This window comes from Danio aesculapii, chromosome 24 (assembly GCF_903798145.1).
Source record: "Danio aesculapii chromosome 24, fDanAes4.1, whole genome shotgun sequence".
NCBI lineage: Eukaryota > Metazoa > Chordata > Actinopteri > Cypriniformes > Danionidae > Danio > Danio aesculapii.
The window spans coordinates 38,747,461-38,768,320 of NC_079458.1; the positions used below are offsets into that span (position 1 = coordinate 38,747,461).

A 20,860-nucleotide genomic window follows, 5' to 3' on the forward strand; every position below is an offset into this window, starting at 1 on the left:
TTCTCATTTTTTATTTTTGTTTCATTTCATATAATTTAGTATTTATTTTGTAGATTTTTATAATTATTAATTAATACATTATTAACAAAACAAAAATATGTATTTATTCATTAAAAAATATTGTAATAATATATGTTATTATCATTATTATTATTATTATTATTATTATTATTATTCTCATTTTTTATTTTGTTTCATTTCATATAATTTAGTATTTATTTTGTAGATTTTTTATAATTATTAATTAATACATTATTGACAAAACAAAAATATGTATTTATTCATTTAAAAATATTGTAATAATATATGTTATTATCATTATTATTATTATTATGACATTGTAATATTTTTTAATTAATAAATTAACAAAATAAAATATGTATTTTTTGCATTTAAAATATGAATAAAATAATAATAATTTATATTATTATTATTATTATTATTATTATTATTATTATTATAACACTGTAATAATTAATAAAATTATTATATAACAGTTAACAAAAGAAAAATGTTCATTTTAAAATATTGTACTAATAATAACATTGTAATAATTATTAAAATTAATAATTAACAACAAAAGTACATTTAATTTTTTTTCATTTAAAATATTGTAATAATAATTATTATTATTGGTGTTATTTTTTTTATTATTATTACTATTATTATAACATTGTAATAATTTATTTACATTCTGTAACAATTAATAAAGGAAAAATGTATTTATTCATTTAAAAATATTTTTTAAATAATATTACCATTGTAATAATTATTACATTAACAATTAACAAAAGAAAATTGCTTTTTTTTTATTTAAAATATTGTAATAATTATAATAATAATAATAATAGTAATAGTAGTAATTTAGCTTTTAATTTAAATTTTTTTGTTCATATATTTTAGTATTAATGTTATATTTCACAAATATTTGCAATAATATTTACAACATCTTAATAAATACTCCAATATTTTATTTCACAAAAATGATTTTAGCAGTTTTTAATGAAGTGTAACGGTGCCTTTATGCATCAGCCAAAACATTTCTAATCACCTTTATGCCAGACTTATAATATTTTTTGCATAATTTTGATGAAAACTGCAACAGGCAACAATAAAATTATCTCAAATTAATATTGATTCTGTTGATGTATTTTAATGGTTAAAACTAATTGTAGCAATCAAAAAGCTTGTAAAAAAAGAAATAAAAATATATGAATTAATAAACATTACAGATTTTACATTTATTATGATAATAATCTATAATATATACTAAAGTTTAAAATAATAATTCAGGATGCATTTAATTGTGTTATTTTTTAATCACATTTTGTTTGGTGTTTTAATTTTAATAGCTTATTTAGTTTATTTTTAAAGCATGTTTAATTAATAATTTTTATTAAAATGTGATAACTAGAAAACAATATTTTGAAAAAAAAATATTTAAGAAATTCAATATTGTTATTTTTTATTATCCATGGTTTAATACAAAAAATAAGTAATTATTTAGTAAATAAAATATTGTAATATTATTATTATAATTATTATTATTATTATTATTATTATTATTATTATTATCATTATCATTATTATTATTGATGATGATGATGATGATGATGATGATAATAATAATAATAATAATAATAATAATAATAATAACATTGTAAATCTTAAAATGAATTATTATTTTAAAATTATTATCTGTAATATTATAAACATGTATTGTACAATGTTATTTCTATGAATAGTACATGTATCTGTAATATTAAACAAACATACAGTAATTTAAAGTCACACCAAATGTTCATTTTGGCAGGTTGTTTACATGTCGACGGTCAAAAAGATGATGCGACTCACTCTGTGTGGCCCTGGAAGACGTTGACGGAGTGAATGGAGGGATCTCTGAAGTCCCACAGGCGGAAGGTGGTGTCTCTGGATGAAGTGACCACCAGACGCTGAGTCGGATGAGTACAGCAGTGGGTCAACTCCTGATCATGACCTGCGAACACGCACAAAAAAAAGGTAAGGGTGAGGGTTGCAGTTGGGGTAGAGGTTAATACAATACAATTTAATGGATAGTTTAATAAATAATAGTCAAGGCAAGTTTATTTATATAGCACGTTTCACACACAATGGTAATTCAGTGTGCTTTAATAGTTGGTGGTTCATTCCACTGTGGCGTCCCCTGATGAATAAAGCAACTAAGCCGCAGAAAAATGAATGAATGAATGGATGAATGAATGATTGAATGAAAAATGGCCATAATAAGTCCCCGAAAACACATAAGAAAATGAATATAATTTTGATCCCCCAAAATAATAAAGCTTTATTGTTTTATTTCTCCTCATGTTCACCTGTCAGGGTGTGCACCAGCTCGGAGGTCTCCACATCGTACAGGTTTGCGGCTCTGTCCCAGGACGCAGTGACCACCTGCTTTCCTCCCACCAGCCAATCAGCGGCGATCACCACGCCCTGGTGGCTCTTCAAGGTGGTTGTGGCCACGCGGATGGTGGGGCATTCGTTGGGTCCATCAGCGTCGCCGTCTGCCTCGTCTTTATCAGAGAAATCCACATCGTCGTCCAGCGAGGCCTGAGTCACACAGGAAATGACAAGAGCAAATGTTTGAGGTATTTTGATTTTATTACCATTTCAGCGTCTCCATATGACCAGAAAAAAATGATCAAATTGACAAACATTTTTAAAAAAAAAATTAATTAATTAAAACTTTTCTCTAATTAAAGGTTTTACAGTGTTCAGGATAAATGAGTACACCCTTCACAGATCTCTCTTTTAAATTCATATTATTTCCTATAGGATGCTTTACAATAATATACATTTGGTTCTCTGGGTCTCGTCTATCAAATCTGAGATTTTGTATTGGATTCAGGTCAGGTGATTGGTTGGGCCATTCTACAGCTTGATTTTCTTACTCTGAAAGCGTTTGAGAGTTTCATTGGCTGTGGATCATTGCGTTTCTGAAATGTCCTCCCTGGTTTCATCTTCATCCTCCTTCTAATGTAGATGTTGGACTTAAGCAGCTGATATTCATTAACACTGAGGAAGGGCAGAGGGTTGCTAAATAATACTGAGAGATTTCAGTTGCTGTCTGGGCTTTCCATGCATTTCCACACCTCCCTTTCTTCAGGTGTTCAATAGTTTTTCCCTGTGTCGTTTCATTTTATTACACAGAACTTTGTCTGCAAACTAATTAGTTTTGTTTTCTTTCCATTCTTTCTAACATCCGGTGAAAATTTTAATAGCATCTTTAGAAATACGTTTTTTGAGAAAAATGATGACGTGTTTAATACTTATTTCCCCTACTGTATTAGTGTATATACATTAGATTAGTCAGTCCCAAAGCCAAAACTGCAACTAATCTAATATCAAAGCTGAAGTCCAAACATTTGTACAACTCAACTAATATGTTAAAATATGTTAAAATTAAAAATTAAACTGATAAATCAAGAGAAAAAATATATATAAATAAAATTTAATTGTCTTTTTTTTGCAATAACATTTCAATTTAAACAATTCAGAATTTTTCAATTCCTAAAGATGTTTGGTGACTAAACTGCTATTTTAATGGATAAAACTGTTTAATTAAACTGTTTTGTTTAAATGCACCAACAATTATTGGCCATATTCACTGAAAAAAGGTTAAAAATAGTCATTTTTTTAAAAGGACTGTACTCATTTTTCAATCCGATATGTGGCAAAAACATACTGAACGGTAGCGCGATTTGAAGCATTGAGATTAGCTAATCGCAGAGGCTCCGATATAAAATATATATGCATTATTTAATTACCCCCCCCTCCCCAGAGCAAATGCATGACTTCCATCTGTGTGTGAAACTCTTACTTGCCAACTGAGTGAGCACACTTTCGTTCTGCCCAATCAAAATTGCGCAGCTGAACTATGCAGAACGCCCACAATAAAAATACAAACAAACAGACGAGTGGGATGGTGGAGTTTGCTGCTTCAGAAGCATTAATAGACGAATTAATGTTAAAGAAAAAATAGGACATCTGTAATATGGGAATATTTTGGTTTTAAAGTTGCAAACACCAAACAAAAACAGGCAATTTGTAAGTATTGTTGCCACAGCATGAGAAAATACAACAACCAGCACCTACAAAGCACCACAGGCGGCTACATGAGGAGTGTCTTGCTAAAATGTCAACAGAAAAAAGGTGTATGTATCTGTATGCATTTGTGTGTATGCTATGCGTATCTGTCTGCCTGTGTATGTGTGTGTCTGTCTGCATCTGGGTATGCCTGTCTCCGTTTCGGTGTATGCATGTGTGTGCACATATCTGCATGCATTTGTGTGTGTCTGCATGTCTGTCTGTCTGTCAGTGTGTGTCTGTGCATGCCCGGGCCTATTTGTCTCTGTCTGCGTGTGCCTGTCCATGCCTATCTGTGCGCATACATGTGCACGCGTGTGTGTGTGTGTGTGTGTGTGTGTGTGTGTGTGTGTGTGTGTGTGTGTTTAATACTCACGCTGATGTCTGCTGGAGGCTGTGGAAGCGGCAGCTGTACCATGTAACGCCAGATGTGAGCCGTCTGGTCCCCGGACGCTGTCAGGAACAGACAAAACAAACACAGACGCAACATTAGACAAAAAGGACAGCCATTGATCAAATCACATTTAAAAGCATCTGGGAAACACAAATCTGTATGACAATAAAGTAACATCTCAGTCTTAATGCAGTACAGCCTTCAGTCATGAGATAAATGAATCCTCAATAGCAGCTCATGAGAGATCAGCAGACGCTCACATACAGTTGAAGGCAATATTAATAGATCTCTTGTGAAATTGTAATGTGTTTTTAAATGTATCCCAAGTGCTGTTTAACACTGCAAGGACATTTTCACAATATTTGTATTATTATTCATTGACTTATTCATTTATTTTCCTTCGGCTTAGTTCCTTTATTCATCTGGGTTCGCCACAGCGGAATGAACCGCCAACTATTCCAGCATATGTTTTACTCAGCGGATGCCCTTTCAGCCACAACCCAGTACTGGGAAACACCCATACTCTCGCATTCACACACACAATCATACACTACGGCCAATTTAGTTTCTTCAATTCCCCAATAGTGCATTTCCTCCACCGGAGGAAACCCATGCCAAGACGGGGAGAACTTGCAAACTCCACACAGAAACGCCAACTGGCCTTGGACTCGAACCAGCGACCTTCTTGCTGTGAGGCGACAGTGCTAACCGCTGAGCCACCGTGCTGCCTTTTTTTCTAATTAGTTAATTGATATTTATTTTTTATTAACTTAACGTCAATATTATTAGCCTCCCTAATGTTTTTTCTGTCTACAGAACACACTACTGTTATTCAATGACTTGCTTAATTACCCTAACTTGCCTAGTTAACCTAAATAACCCAGTTAAACCTTTTAATAACATGTCAAGCTGAATACTAATATCTTGAAAATAATTGATATTACACTATGTACGGTCATCTTGACACAAACAAAATAAATTGGCTATTAAATACAGCTCTTATGTAATAAATCTATTATGTTTAAACGTGTTGAGGGAAACTCTGCATCAAACAGCACTTGAGAAATACTTTTACTTATTTAAAACTTATTTGCCTTAACTGAGCATGTAGTCTTTTATATGTAATAAACGTTTTACCCATTGGATGGCGCCATTAAGCATAAATCAACAAGTCATTTCAATCAAATACTTATAATAACAATAATACATTTGAGCACAATATCCTAAATATGTTTTATTTAATATTTAATATAATATATAAGTTAAATATAGTTAATTGTTATAGTAATTTATACAAATAAAAAATCTTAAGAATATACAGGGTGTGAATTATAGGGGGGTTTGGGGGGATTGACCCTCCTAATTAAGCCTTGATCCCCCCTGAAGGACGTCAATACAAGATATGTAGGGGGGCTCTTTGAAAAAGAGAAAAAAGTTCACTGTGATCTGTATTTTAAATAATAATTTTGCTAATTAAAATAATAGATATCCTTTTGATCACCCCTATAACAGTTCTTACTGTTGTGAATACATAATCACGCCTATACGGTTCAGTCCATGCAAGAAAAATAGTGATTCAACAGTCTGAAACCAGCGATTTGTCCATGCCTAGAGGCAAATTGTCCATGCCTAGAGCACCGATAGACACCCTAAAAGTTCACAAGACGTGTAGAAAACCATGTTTACTCATAAAATAGGTGTTTGTTTCTACATCTTGCATAAAAGTAACTTCAAATTAGATGCAATTGTTTGGAGTTTGTCCTAAAGTAAGCCTAAATAGCTAATCAGGTTAGAATACACTAAATCGCCAACCCACAACACACTGAAACTTAAATACATTTTATTAATAAATGAGATGTAATTCAAATTAACACATGCGTTTGAATAACTGAAGCATCCATCAAACTAACATTACCAAAAAAAAGTTGATATTTATATTAATGCTGGGCAAATTAACTCGGTATTATCGAGTTAACGCATTCATTAATTAAAGCTAACATATTTTGTATCGCGCTTTAGCGAAGCTGTTTATTAGTTTTTAATATGAAACTCCGTGGTTCACTGGCTCTAAACACACATAGCGGGAAGCCAAAGGTCAGTTGAGGTTGGCTGGTTAATTAGGATTGGCTAGGCAAAGGCATCAATCACACTTCTCAACCAATGAGAGCATTTTAGGCGGGACTAAGACTGCCGCAGCTGCTGCACCTCAGCTCTCACATGAGCCGGTGTCCGGGCGGCACAATAATATACAGAAACGTAGCGAACTCTTAAACGGACATTTTAAGTAAACGGTGAAGTTGTCAAAACCAAAGCTATGTCACTACTGCAAAGCAGAGGTTATATATCACCTAAGTACTTCAAGTAGAGAATCACGTGAATGAGACACACACCGTTGATGCCAGCAAATCACGCACCCAAACAGGTAACATTAAGCTTCGGCAGACTCCTTTGGAGTCATTGTCAGATGATTACGAATCTAGTGTGTATAATGTTATGATCAAGGCTCTGAAATCTTAGCATAGCTTAATTTCTATTACAAATTGGGTAACATTTTTGTGTCCTGGCAGTGGCAAACATCTTTGGTTGTTAATTCAGTTTGATTACACCATTAAAGTTGAGATTTAAAATATTTAAACTACTAAAATGTTATGGGTGTAAGTTTTGTTGTTGTTGTTGCTCATACACTTACTGAGTACTTCTAAAATAAAAGTGCTTACTGCACTTGTGCATAACAGTGCGATTAATTGCAGACAACCATGCAATTAATTGAATTGCGATTTAAAATAAATTTAATTATTGCCCGTTCGTTCGTTTATTTATATATATATATATATATATATATATATATATATATATATATATATATATATATATATATATAAAATGTTTTTTGTAATATCAATCTTGAATTTTATTACATCAAATTTAACCATTTTCTTCTCCCGATGTAACCATTTATTTGCAGACAGACTAAAATAATTAATTTTAACACAATATCCTAAATATGTTTAATTTAATAATTTTTACAGTTTAAATAAATTGTATTAATTTTATCTTAATAAAAATCCTATTTTTAAAAAGTTATTAATATATATAAAAAAATAATATTAATAAAAAAATTAAGATTTTATTTCATCAAATTTTAGCATATTCTCCTAATGTAACCATTTACAGACAGAAGAATATTACTAATCTGTGATATAAACGTAAAAAAGACGTTTATTGCAATCCAGTTGCTGGCTTGTATGTTCTATACTGTGGAAATATTTATTGTCAATTGATTATTTTAATAAAAATACATATTGATTTGTTTTTCACCAACATCTGAATAAATAAGACATGCATAAATATAAAACATTTGGCCAAAAAAAAAAAAAAGAAAACCATTAAAAAGTGTTTCTGTATACCTGTAAGCGCCATCTGCTCTGTGGGATGGAACTTAATGGAGTTCACTGCAAAAACAGACAATAAACATTCACTGTACACAACAATCACCAACCCTACAGCTCGTAAAACCCTAAAAATAATCATTTCCAAATGCAGTTTGACAGAATCAACGTTTGTTTTGTGTTGTCTGTCATACTGTGAAAAGTTTCACACCTGATCCAGCGTGACCGGCGTATTTTAGCAGACACTTCCCAGTCTCAATACTCCACAGCATAGAGCAGTGATCTGAAGAGAAAAATAATGATTAGCGTTTATCTGTGTTTTGCTAGAAAATGTAATCATGATCACAGTTCAGAAGAAATAACATAATAATCTGTAATATTACTGAAATTAATATAAACACTGCATAAATAAATATATATTAATAAACACACATTTACTAGAGTAGAATGTGAATGCTCATCATCTGCAGAGACTGAACCGGAAGCCATCGATCTCTAAGGAATCCCTTGTAAACGGTAAAGTCTAGATAGGATACGTGGCCGGCCGGAAGTGTGATATGCGCATCAATATAGCAGCAATTTTTTATGACACTGAATAACAATAATTAATATTGTTATGTTACTGTTAGAGTTGGAGTAGATGTTGAAAAATACAAGTTATTGGGTAATTTAATAGATAACATAAATAATACTCACATTACTTTACATTACTGTGACGATTGGGTTTAGGGTTGGGGTAGACGTTAAAAAAAATACAATTAATTGGAAGTTTAATAAATAATATAAATAATTTTTGTTAACTTCTGGCCGCAACCATATCTGATCTAGCAACAACCCTTGTAAACGCTAGATTGCTAGCCAACAAGACTTTTATTCTGAATAACTACTTGATCACAAAAAATCTGGATTTCCTCTGCGTAACTGAAACTTGGATGTATGTTGGCGAGTCAAGCTCATTTTCATAACTTTTACCATTAGACTACGTACGTATTTTAATTCTTCAAGGTCTACTGGACGTGGAGTTGCAACATATTTTTTTAAATGCAGTTTAGTTGTCATCATACGTTTGAACTCCTGTTTTTGAGATGTACCATCTTGATCATGCGCTTTGTGCACTGGTATATCGGCCTTTAAAATATAACAAAAGCTTTATAAAGTATTTCTCAGACCTTTTGACTGAAGTTTTGCCAAAATATGATCGTTATTATTAATCGTTGGCTATTAATATACATGCTCTGCGGTTTTGAAACAGTTTGAGCCTGTATCTCTTGCTTCTTTAAGATATATTATTGGCAAAATTAAACCACCTACTTGTGGTACCGACGTTGTCCCTCCACATTACTTATATCAATTGGACTTTCAATTCTGACAATTGTAAATAGCAGTCTCACTACTGGTGTTGTACCACACAGTTTCAAACATGCAGTAGTTATACCATTGATTAAAAAAGCTCATTTGGAGAGTTCAGTTCTTGCCAATTTTAGACCCATATCAAGACTTCCATTCCTTTCCAAAGTATTAGAGATGCAACTGCAATCTACATGGGCTTCAACAAGTGTTCCAGTCTGGATTTAAATCTTGGCATAGCACTGAAACAGGACTTGTAAAAAAAAATAATGACTTGTTGTTAGCCACTGACTCTGGAAATCACCCAGTTCTTTTGCTCTTAGGTCTTACCTCTGCTTTTGCCACAGTAGACCATAAGATATTGGTTTCTCCTTTAGAGCACTGTGTTGGTATTAAGGCTATTGCCTTAGAAAAGTTACCTTGGGGAGTTTATGTCCCCGTCAGCACCTCTCTCATGAGTGCCTCAAGGTTCCATTCTTGGACCTATTCTGTTTTCACTAGATCTGCTTCCATTAGGGTCTATTTGTAGGAAGTATGGGATCTCATTTCATTTTTATGCAGATGATGCACAGCTATATTTGCCTTTAAAACGAAAAGATGCTGGGTCCATATCACCACTGTTGGATTGTCTTTAAGACATTAAATTTTGGTTGGCACAAAATTTTCTAATTTGCACTAATGTGCAATGAAGAAATGACAGAAGTGGTGGTCTTTGAATCCAGGGGCACACAAGATTGTTTGGATCTTGATGGTTTAAATCCTTTTTTGAAACACAGGGGTGGGCAAACTCGGTCCTAGAGGGCCGGTGTCCTGCCCAGTTTAGCTCCAGCTCTGATCAAACACACCTGCTTATAGATAATTAGTGATCTTGGAGACACTGATTAGCATGTTCAGGTGTGTGTGATTAGAGTTGAAGCTAAACTATGCAGGACACCGGCCCTCCAGGACCGAGTTTGCCCACCCCTGGTGAAACACAATGTAAAAAAAACCTGGGTGTTATTATGGATAGTGACTTTAAACTGGATAAACGGATTCATTCAGTAATTAAAGCTAGTTGTTTCCAATTGAGGACGTTATCCAAAGTAGTATTTTATCAACTTTTAAGAGGGTTATACATATTTTTATCTCAACTCTAGATTAGATTATTGTAATGCCCTCCTATGTGGGCATTAGCCATGCCCTGCAGATGGTGCAGAATGCTACTGCTCATTTGCTGAACACTCAAACGAAAACACATTACACCCATACTGGCTTCTCTTCACTGATTTCCTGTTCATTTTAGGATACATCTTAGGATTTTAGTTTTGGTGTGTAAATCCCTAAATAGACTAACACCAAGATACCTTTCGGCATTAATTGTACACTCCATCAAGGGCACTTCGATGTGCTTATCAGTAGGCTTGTGCCGGTATTCGGTAATGCGATAAATCACGGTAAAGAATATGCACGATATTGTTATCGCAGGCACTTCAAAATATCGTGAAAAATAATAGATCCGAATTTATATTCTTAGAACGCGCCTTAGCTTATTTTCCATCAACCGCTTGAAGAAACACTGCGTATATGCTGCGCAGAACTGATGCACACTCTGATGTAAACAATCGGCGCATGTAGAAGCACTGTGTGCACGCAGCGCGCGCCGCCGCTGCCACCGATCTCTAATCCTCACACGAAGAAGAAGCATGGCGGAAGGAGGAACGCTGCCGACAATTTATCCCCCTTCAGCTTATTTTCCATCTACCGCTTGAAGAAACACTGCGTATATGCTGCGCAGAACTGATGCGCACTCTGATGTAAACAATCCCCGTATGTAGAAGCACTGTGTGCACGCAGTGCGCGCCGCCGCTGCCACCGCTCTGTAATCCTCACACGAAGAAGAAGCGTGGCGGAAGGAGGAACGCTGCCGTCAATTTATCCCCCTTCAGAAAGGGTAAAGTCAGAGGTTTGGAAATATTTTGGGTTCCAAAAAAATGCACAGGGATTGCTGATCGAAGACGGTTTCCCTTTGCACATTCACTTTGATATAATTGCTCAAGTTTACTTTTATATTGTGTATTGTTTTATTTATATTTATTTGTATTTAAATATTTGAAGTACTTTTAGTTAATTAAAAAGTTATTAAAGTTACTAAGTTGACGAAACTGAAGTTTTTTGTGTTTTTTTTACCTGTTTCTCTAGTAAAATTACAATATCGTGATAATACCGTATACCGTGATAAAAGCTCAATCAATTAATCACAGTATGAAAATGTGATACCGGCACATGCCTACTTATCAGTTACTTTTGGCTGTTCCATGCACAAGGTTAAAAACCAGGGGGGACCGTGCTTTTGCAGTGGTTGCCCCTTAACTTTGGAATAATTTGCCTCTCCATGTAAGGCAGGCCACAATCCTTTCTGTTTGTAAATCTAGTTTTAAACCCCATTTTTACTCTTTGGCTCTTAATACTATATGAGAGTTTTATGTCTGTTGTATTTGCCCTTTGTTTTTAGATATGCGTGTACGGCACTTGCTTTTAAAAAGCGCTTTTTAAATAATCATTGCCTTGACTCCACACATCACGTGACTGAAACACTATCAATAGGCACATTATAAAAGTAGACACAACACAAATCTTAAAATATCTAAATAGAAAAATACCAGCTGAAGCAGTGCCCAGAACAAGCGGTTGAACCCGAGTCACAGCCAAATCCCATATCCCGTCCCGGTGTCCCACATATTCCTTGACCAGCTGACACACTGCGCGCGATGTGGTGGCTTTGAAACTGGACACAATCTGAGGGATGGAGACCAGAGTGAGCGCACGATCAGAGCTTCACACACCCAAAAACACACACACAGAGCGATACAGTGAGCAGCGCAGAAGCATGGGGGAAATACTCAAACCATACATGACTGGAACTTCTCTACACTCATGTGGTTACACTGCTGGATTGTATGAACACACAGCATTCAGTCATACAGTCTCTCAAACAAGATCCAGGTCTTTGATCCATAGTCAATACTTCTCAAATGGGATCGTTTAAAAGTAAAACACCCCAACAAACAAAATAATACACCACTACAGCAAACAAATACTGTTACAATGTATAAAAGCTGACAAAAATAAAGAAAATAAAGTGACATTTTGAAAATTATTGGTGAAAATGTAAGGATCGTATCTAAAATAAATAAATAAATAAATAAATAAAAGACAAATAGGAGATGTTAAAAAGTAGATAATGCAATTTAAAGGAATAGTTCACACAAAATAGAAAATTGCATCATTTACACACCCTTGACGAGACTCTTTCCTTTGTTGAACACAAAAGATATTTTGAAAAATGTTGGCAACCATTGACTCAAGTTGACTGAAGTCAATGGTTACAGGTTTTGTGTCCAACAGTAGACTTATAAAAATCTGGAAGGACTTGAGAGTGAGTAAATAGTGAGTAAATTTTCATTTGTGTGAACTATCCCTTTAAATCAGTGTTTCTCAACCACGTTCCTGGAGAACTAGGACCTGGAGTCTCCTTTGTCCCATCGGAGGTCTTTCAGTCTCTTCTAATGAGCCGATGATCTGAATTAGGTGTGTTTGGTTAAGAAGACATGGATAATGTGCAGGGCTGGTGGTCCTCCAGGAACGTGGTTGAGAAACCCTGCTATATATGGAATTAAATGGCATTTACATTGACTAAATTGATTAAAACTCATTTAAAATACACTGAAAGATCTCCAATAAGAACATATGAATTACTGAAAAGATCTTCTGACGTGTAATTACTGTAAAACATGACCTCTCCTGAATATTTACAATGCACTAATATAAATCAATGTAATAGATGCTACAAAAGTGGTCCACATATTGTGCAAACTCAATTCAAAAGTCTAGATTTTGCTAAATGTTATTCATTTTTTAATGTTTACCTTATGCTTAGTAGATTTGCATGTATTTGATTAAAAAAAAAATGGAAACAAAAACATATGTACAGTTTTTATTTTATATCATATATGACAATGTTATTAAAATGTCAAATGTTTGGGTATAAGTAAAATCAAAACATTTAAAATATATATATTAGAAAAATTGTTAGTTTTTAATTGTTCAATACACTACCTGAAAAAATTCTTGTCACTTATCCAAGTTTTAGGAACAACAAATAATAACTTGACTTCTAGTTGATCATTTGTTATAAGAAGTGGCTTAAATAAAAGGCAAAGGCCTCTAGATTACGCTTAATTTACAAAAATAAAATATGATCATGCCTTGATTTTTAATTTTTTCATTAGGACAGTAAGCCCTGACTTTGCTTAGACGAAAGTCTTGTCACTGAACAGAAATAATTAACTTCTTAATAAAGTCATCTGGAATGGCAAAGCAAGCGTTCTTGCAGGACTCCCAGAGTTTATCAAGATTCTTTAGATTCATCTTCAATGCCTCCTCCATCTTACTTCAGACATGCTCAATAATGTTCATGTGTGGTGACTGGGCTGGCCAATCCTGAAGAACCTTGAACTTATTTGCTTTTTTATTAATATTTCTTGCTCTTACAACTGGGATTAATAACAAGACTTTTGTCAAGAAGTGTATATGCTTAATTGGTGTCTCGTGTAACATTTATTATTTTATTTATTAAATAAAATAGAATCAGTAACTGAAATGCAATTTATATTGAAATAAAAAAATCAATAATTGCTGACTATTTTTAAGAAACAGCTTTTAAAAGCATTTATTTAAAACAATAAATCTTTCAAACTATTATAAATCTCTTAAATTTAACGCCCAATCGCTCAATGGTTCAACTACTCCAAACATTGGAACAGCAATGCATATATTGAGTATTTTGCATATATTGGAACATTTTGCATATAATTTGAGAAAGATATTTGATAGGATAGGATAAATGGATAGGATAAATGTTTGAAATAAAAATCACAGCTTTTATCATCTGCTTTTATCGTTTAGAGTTGACCAAACTGTAAGTTGCACAATACCGTAGTAGTATACCATAAACCGTAGTAAAATACCATATATTAGTCTTTATTTGCTACCTACAATGATGAGAAATATGTATTGTTGCGTAAACAACACATATATTTAATAGTAAAAAAAAGCTGTAATATTTAGGGATGCACAACATATCAGTGACCATTTTGCATTTTTTATTACATGAAAAAATATCAAATTACAAATAATAGATGGTTTTCAAGCTAAAATTGAACTCTAAACCAGTATCTTTATTCCAGTAATACAGTTTTGATAACACTGTTTTGTTTTAATACATCATATTGATGTTGTGTGAATCATGAACTCTATAATTAATCTCTATCAGTGCATCCCTAACAATATCTGTAAAAGACAATGCTCAGAAGTATTGATGTAGATTGTTCTAACGTTCACAGGAAGCAAATGACTTAAAGCGATGGACTGAAGGAAGGAATGCAAGCATGTCAATATGCAGCCTAACTACTAAGCACAGCTGAGCTCCAAATGTCACTGAAGGTAAGAGCAAACACAGCAAGCACATCGAGCCCTCTGAAAATGCTCTTTAATATTACAAAACAATATCCCGTAATAAATGACCAAGCTTAATAAAACCTGTCCAAAGACAATCATGAAACGCCTTGAACTTAGACTATCTAGAAAAGTGGCTTTTTTTAAAGTAACTACATAAAATTACAAAACGCAAGTATTACTTATGATTTCATTGTAACCTAAAGATCGCTAAAAGCAATTTAAGTTCCCGTTGAGAAAGTTCTTATAAATATTTATAAAGTTGTTATAAATATTCTCTGAGATACATACAATGTAGGATTTTTTTTTAAAGATTACGCAACCTCATGTCATCCTAAAACCTCAAAACTTAGGGAAATCTCTGAAACCTTAAATTCTCATTAAAAAGATCTTAATTTAGGTTTTCATTTAAAAGTACAGGTAACCAAAACTTGCAGTTCCAACTAATTTAAATGGCATCACGTCTTCGATGAGCAAACGAAATCTTGTGACTGAATAATGCGCAGGTTAGTGTATACTCCATCAGGTGTCTTTGTTTCTGTCAGCTTTGTTTTTGACTGTTTGGCGCCATCTTGTGACTGAATAGAGCGCAGGTTAGTGTATACTCCATCAGCTGCCTTCGGTTCTGTCAACTTTGCGATTTTTGGATTGTTTGGCGCCATTTTGCGACTGAATAATGTGCAGGTTAGTGTATACCTCCTTCAGCTGTTTTTGTTTTTGTCAACTTTGCATTTTTTACTGGTGCCATTTTGCAACTGAACAATGCGCAGGTTAGTGTATACTTCATCAGCTGTTTTTGTTTCTGTCAGCTTTGCTTTTGACTGTTTGGCGCCATCTTGTGACTGAATAATGCGCAGGTTAGTGTATACTCCATCAGCTGTTTCATTTCTGTCAGCTTAGCATTTTCGACTGTTTGGCGCCATCTTGTGACTGAATAATGCGCAGGTTAGTGTATACTCCATCAGCTGTTTTTGTGAGTTTTGCGTTTTTGACTGTTTGGCGCCATCTTGTGACTAAATGCTCAGGTTAGTGTATACTCCATCAGCTGTTTTCGTTTCTGTCAGTCTTGTGTTTTTGACTCTTTGGCGCCATCTTGCGACTGAATAATGCGCAGGTTAGTGTATTCTCTATCAGCTGTTTTCGTTTCTGTCAGAACAACCTCCTGAGTGTACTTTATCCCAAACTTAACATTTCGATATGGTCTATGGTATAAGTAAAGCAGACTAAAGTAGGTCTATATTTAGATTTAAAAACGCACTACAAACAAATGAGAGCATTTTCAACACTGACTAAACAAACATCAGCTACTGTTCACTTGAATGTGGTTTAGCCATTGTGTTTTTGTCTTCTGTCATGTCTACCGTTTTGAAGGGAAGGGGTTGAATGAGGGATACCACATTACAGAACTACTCAGCAGGGGGATCAAGGTTATAAAGTGTCAATTTAATTATAAACAGAGTTAAAGATAGTTTCGTTTTGGTTTACAGTCAGTTCGTTAGAACAAAAATGTCACCAATATGACAAAGATTCACTTGAGTCAGATCTACTATCTATCGAAGCCAAAATATGGTAAATGAAAGATTGTTAGATTTACACAACCGTTCCTGCTTCTCTTCCTGCCAGCAAATCTGACCCACATTGATACCACCAAAATATTTGGCCATGGCACTTGTTTTTGTATTATTATTGGTCACAAAATATAATATTTTATTAGTTCACTGAAGAACTTTTCGTTTCATAACAGAGCTCAGTTTATTCACTTTGCTCTGGCCAAATGCTTGAATGGGGTAAGATTTGCTGTCTAGGAAGAAAATAAACAATTGCCAAGCCAACAGTTCAAAAAAATCCATAAGCGATATATATGACTCTCACTATTGATCATAACAAAGCCAACGTCTTCCAGTCTATGTTAACGTAGTCTAATGCTGCGTTAGTGTTAAGAGGTTGCCAAATAAGCAGATTGGTGGCTTGTTTCAGGCACATGATTATTGGGTTATGACCCCCAGCTGTTGGATAGTTCATGCGTTTTGGCACACTGAGAATTAATTACCCATGAGTCTCCACCCCATAACTCCCAGTTCCCCACATTGAAGTTGCGAGGTCCACCTACTTTCCCCGGGAAAGAATTTGAGCGCTACATCAGTGAAACCGGGAGAAAAGAAAAATTGTAATCCATGAGGATCAAAACGTTACAGATGTGAATTAGCACCAATCAGCTCTAAATTCAAGAGTCTACAAGCAAACGGTGCTTTGTTTCAGTAATAGACCAAGTCGTGGCATTTACTGTAAAAACATCAGCTTTTTAATTGCCTTACTGTGTTTGATTACATACAGCCATTTGGGTTCAACGGGTTCATTAGGGGTGTAAACATTTCATAAGGGAACTATAAAACTAAAAAGGTAACTAAAAGGATAAATAAGCAAATAATTACTAAGTAGTGTAGGTAATATTATTTCAAGTCTTTATTTATTTATTTATTTATTACTGAATCAACCCTTCAGGGAAACTATTTAACAAATAATTCTGAATCATTTTGCATCATACAAATGTATAACCAAAAAGTTGGTCATTATCTATTCAGGATAAAGGAACGTGTCCTTTTTGGAATATAATATAATATAACATGTTAAAAATATATATTTACAATTGCTTTCCCCACAAAATATCATTATATACAGTCTGGTGATAAAGTTAGGACACCCAAATGAAGGCCTGGGTGTTTTGTAAGTTTTTATTTTTTTAATATATGGTTATTTAATCTCAGTTTTAACAATTCAGAAAGGGTATTAAGGTACGGCAATTAAGGTAGTATAACAATTAATCTTCTCTAATGTAATGTAATTCTACAAAAATGCATATTCTAACTGAGGAAAAAGTTAGGACACCCTACCCCTTAATAGCTTGTGTTACGCACTTTGGCTGAAATAACTGCAATAACTGATGTTTCTTGTAGCCATCTGCAAGTGTCTGACATCAGGCTGCGGAAAGTGTAGACCACTCTTCAAAGCAGAATTATTTTGGCTGAGATGTTTGAGGTGTTTCTTGCATGTACAGCTCATTTCAAGTGACCCCACAGCATCTCAATAGGATTAAGATCTGGGCTTTGACTTGGCCATTGCAGGACTCTCCATTTCTCCATTTGGTTGATTTACTGGTATGTTTTGGGTCATTGTTGTGTCGCATGGTCCAGCACACAAAAATACATTTCAGAGGTTTAGAAAGGGCAAGCCTCAGTCAAATAGCCAAGTAACGATTTACTAATAATGTGCACTTGTTGTGGGACACTTGTCTGTGATTTGGGCCATTTTAGGTTTGAGTAAATGTGAGGTGTCCTAACTTTTTGCTCAGTTAGAAAATGCAGTTTTGTAGAATTACATTTACTGAAGTCTTTTTTTCCAGTTTTAATTGTTTAGTCATATTACTTTAATCTTTCTGCATTGTTAAAATTGAGATTATATAACCATATTTAAAAAATAAAAAAAAAACTTACAAAATACCCAGGCTTTCACAGGGTGTCCTATTTTTTCACATGACTGTATATAATATAATATAATATAATATAATATAATATAATATAATATAATATAATATAATATGTTAAAAATACATATATATATAAATATAAATACATAAATATACATATAAATATCTGAAGATTCTCAAAAATTGGATTTTGTACTTAATGCAATATTTTTATTCAAATAATTCTATAAATAATTCTGAATTATTTTGTATCATACAGATTTATAACCAAAAAAAGTAATAAATTGAATTCCGGATAATAAAGAAAAGCTTAATATAATATAATATAATATAATATAATACAATACTTTTTTGTCATTTATTTTTAAATCTAAAAAAAATGTATCTCATTTCTAGCATGATTTACATGAAAATATGCACTAAATCAGTGTAACAATAGTTTATATACCATAATGGTCTATATGAAGAGTTCAGAGGCAAAAACCTCTAAGTGCCGTCTGAAATTTCCATCGAAAATGAAAATTTTTCTCAGCCTCCTTTGTTTATGTTGAGATATTTCATTTTAAAGTCCAGGAAAAGGGCATATTCTTTGCCATAAAAGTGATATTACTGAACACAAAGGCAGGAGCCTGATAAAAATTATCATTTTAGAGGTAATTTTCAGATGGCATTTAGAGGTTTTTGCATCTAAACTCTTCATATATTGTCAGGCATATATTTATTAAAAAAATTTGTCGTTTTTTTTATCCTTATATTAAACCAATGGTCTCAAACTCCATTCCTGGAGGGCCACAGCTCTGCATAGTTTAGCTCCGACAGCTTCCAACTCACACCTGCTTAATAGTCTCTAGTAGTCTTAAACACCTTGCTAATTTGCATCAGCTGTGTTTGATTTGGATTGGAACAAAACTGTGCAGAGCTGCGGCCCTCCAGGAATTGACTTTGAGACCCATGTGTTAAACAATCCTCAATCCACTAGGCTGCATTGGCAAGAACTATTTTTGAATAACTAAATCAAATATATAAGGAATATATAAAGGAATGAGTGATCATATTACATTTGACTGTTTTCAAGTCTGACAATGACAATGTAGCATTATCTGACACATATATAAACACGTTATTTTCATAATAAAAAATGTAGGTATACAACTCATTAAACATTTTCATAAACAACATAGATGTATTTCAATAGATCTATATTCTATAAATTATATTAGTGATGCATTTTAAATTAAAGCATGACACATTTTACACGCCAACATAATCACAATCATTATGGATCTTCATTTAATGAACAAATAATTTGCATAATTGAAATAAAAAACAGAATCGTACAGATCAGGGCACTACTAAACTGCATTTAAGCACTCACAACAGTGAGACAAAACACAGAAAATACATAACCACCTAAAACAGCTTGTAGAGATGCCAAACCAATACCAAAATTAAATAATGAAATATCCTAGCAATTCAAGGGTGTCAATAATGCAACGTAGTGAAGTTACACAATTATAAGACGTGTCACGCTGTTATTAAAATGGTTTGTTCACCCAAAATTAAAAATACAGTCATTATTTACTCACTCGGGTGTTGTTTTATTGTCGTATGCCCTTTTTTATTGTTCAGACAACAAAATGATATATACTTAATCAAACAAATTAATCAATAATTAAGTTAAAATATTGATTGTGCATGTATGCATGTTCAGAAAGCTGTATTAGCGTGGTAAAAAAGACATACATAGGTTCTTACTCCTCCTCCAAGTCAAATTAAGTCACATTTTTTTATTCTTAAAGTTACATAAATATGGCAAATTACATATTGACACACTCCATCTTACTTCAATATGTCATCTCTTACATTAAATTTATGTTTTTTTTAATTACATGCATTTTTCACTCACAAAGTGGTTATCTCCATGCATTTTGTTTTAATTGTTTTGTTGCATTATTTAATTAGTTTATTATTAAAGCGATCCAATTAAAACTGTAAGATAAGTCTCAGATGTCCCCAGAGTGCATATGTGAAGTTTCAGCTCAAACTCCCCACTAATAATATTTTATTTTCATTCATTCATTTTCATTTTGGTGACTGTCACTTTAAATTTACAAATGCCTGTGTGTCAGCATAGCGGCAGATTAAAAAACAAGACTAACATCCTATGCTAATAAGGAAGAGATGGTCACTAATGGGCTTTCTCCCTTTAATGACACGTTTTTTTAATCAAGAGTGACTAAAAATTTCAATTAATACATTATTACCATTATAAACTCTTTATAAACACAGACTGTTGCCACAGAACTGCGTTTAAACCCCTTATGAAGTGATTTTTGCATAATAGGTCCTCTTTAAGTAAGATCAATTGCTAGTATGAAAGCAACACAATTACATTTTCAAGCACTTTCTCCAAAATCTAAACACAAACTTTGAAAAAAATAGATTAAAATCCAAGCATTTAAGGCTATCCGGCACCCGTTCAAACCCTACCATTTATTAAAACAACACCAGGGTGAGGAAATCATTACTAACTGTTCACTTATGTGAACTATCCCTTTAATTGTGGAAAGGAATGCCAATAACAAAACTGCAACCCATCCTGTGATTCAGTATGAATCATAATATTGCAAT

General features: G+C 33.2%; 1 protein-coding gene across 5 annotated transcripts in view; it reads right to left on the minus strand.

Annotated features, from left to right (window-relative positions):
- wdr37 (WD repeat domain 37) overlaps positions 1-20,860 on the minus strand; it is a 61,849-nt gene that overhangs the window by 17,961 nt on the left and 23,028 nt on the right. For 4 of the 5 annotated variants that reach the window (XM_056450130.1, XM_056450129.1, XM_056450131.1 and 1 more), the window contains 7 exons: positions 16,796-16,879; positions 11,892-12,027; positions 8,117-8,188; positions 7,924-7,968; positions 4,499-4,575; positions 2,352-2,586; positions 1,855-1,996 (listed from right to left, as the gene is read on the minus strand). In XM_056450130.1, coding sequence (XP_056306105.1) covers positions 1,855-1,996; positions 2,352-2,586; positions 4,499-4,575; positions 7,924-7,968; positions 8,117-8,188; positions 11,892-12,027; positions 16,796-16,879 — 791 coding nt within the window. The remainder of the gene's footprint in view (positions 1-1,854; positions 1,997-2,351; positions 2,587-4,498; positions 4,576-7,923; positions 7,969-8,116; positions 8,189-11,891; positions 12,028-16,795; positions 16,880-20,860) is intronic. The other variant, XM_056450132.1, reaches the window with a different exon arrangement.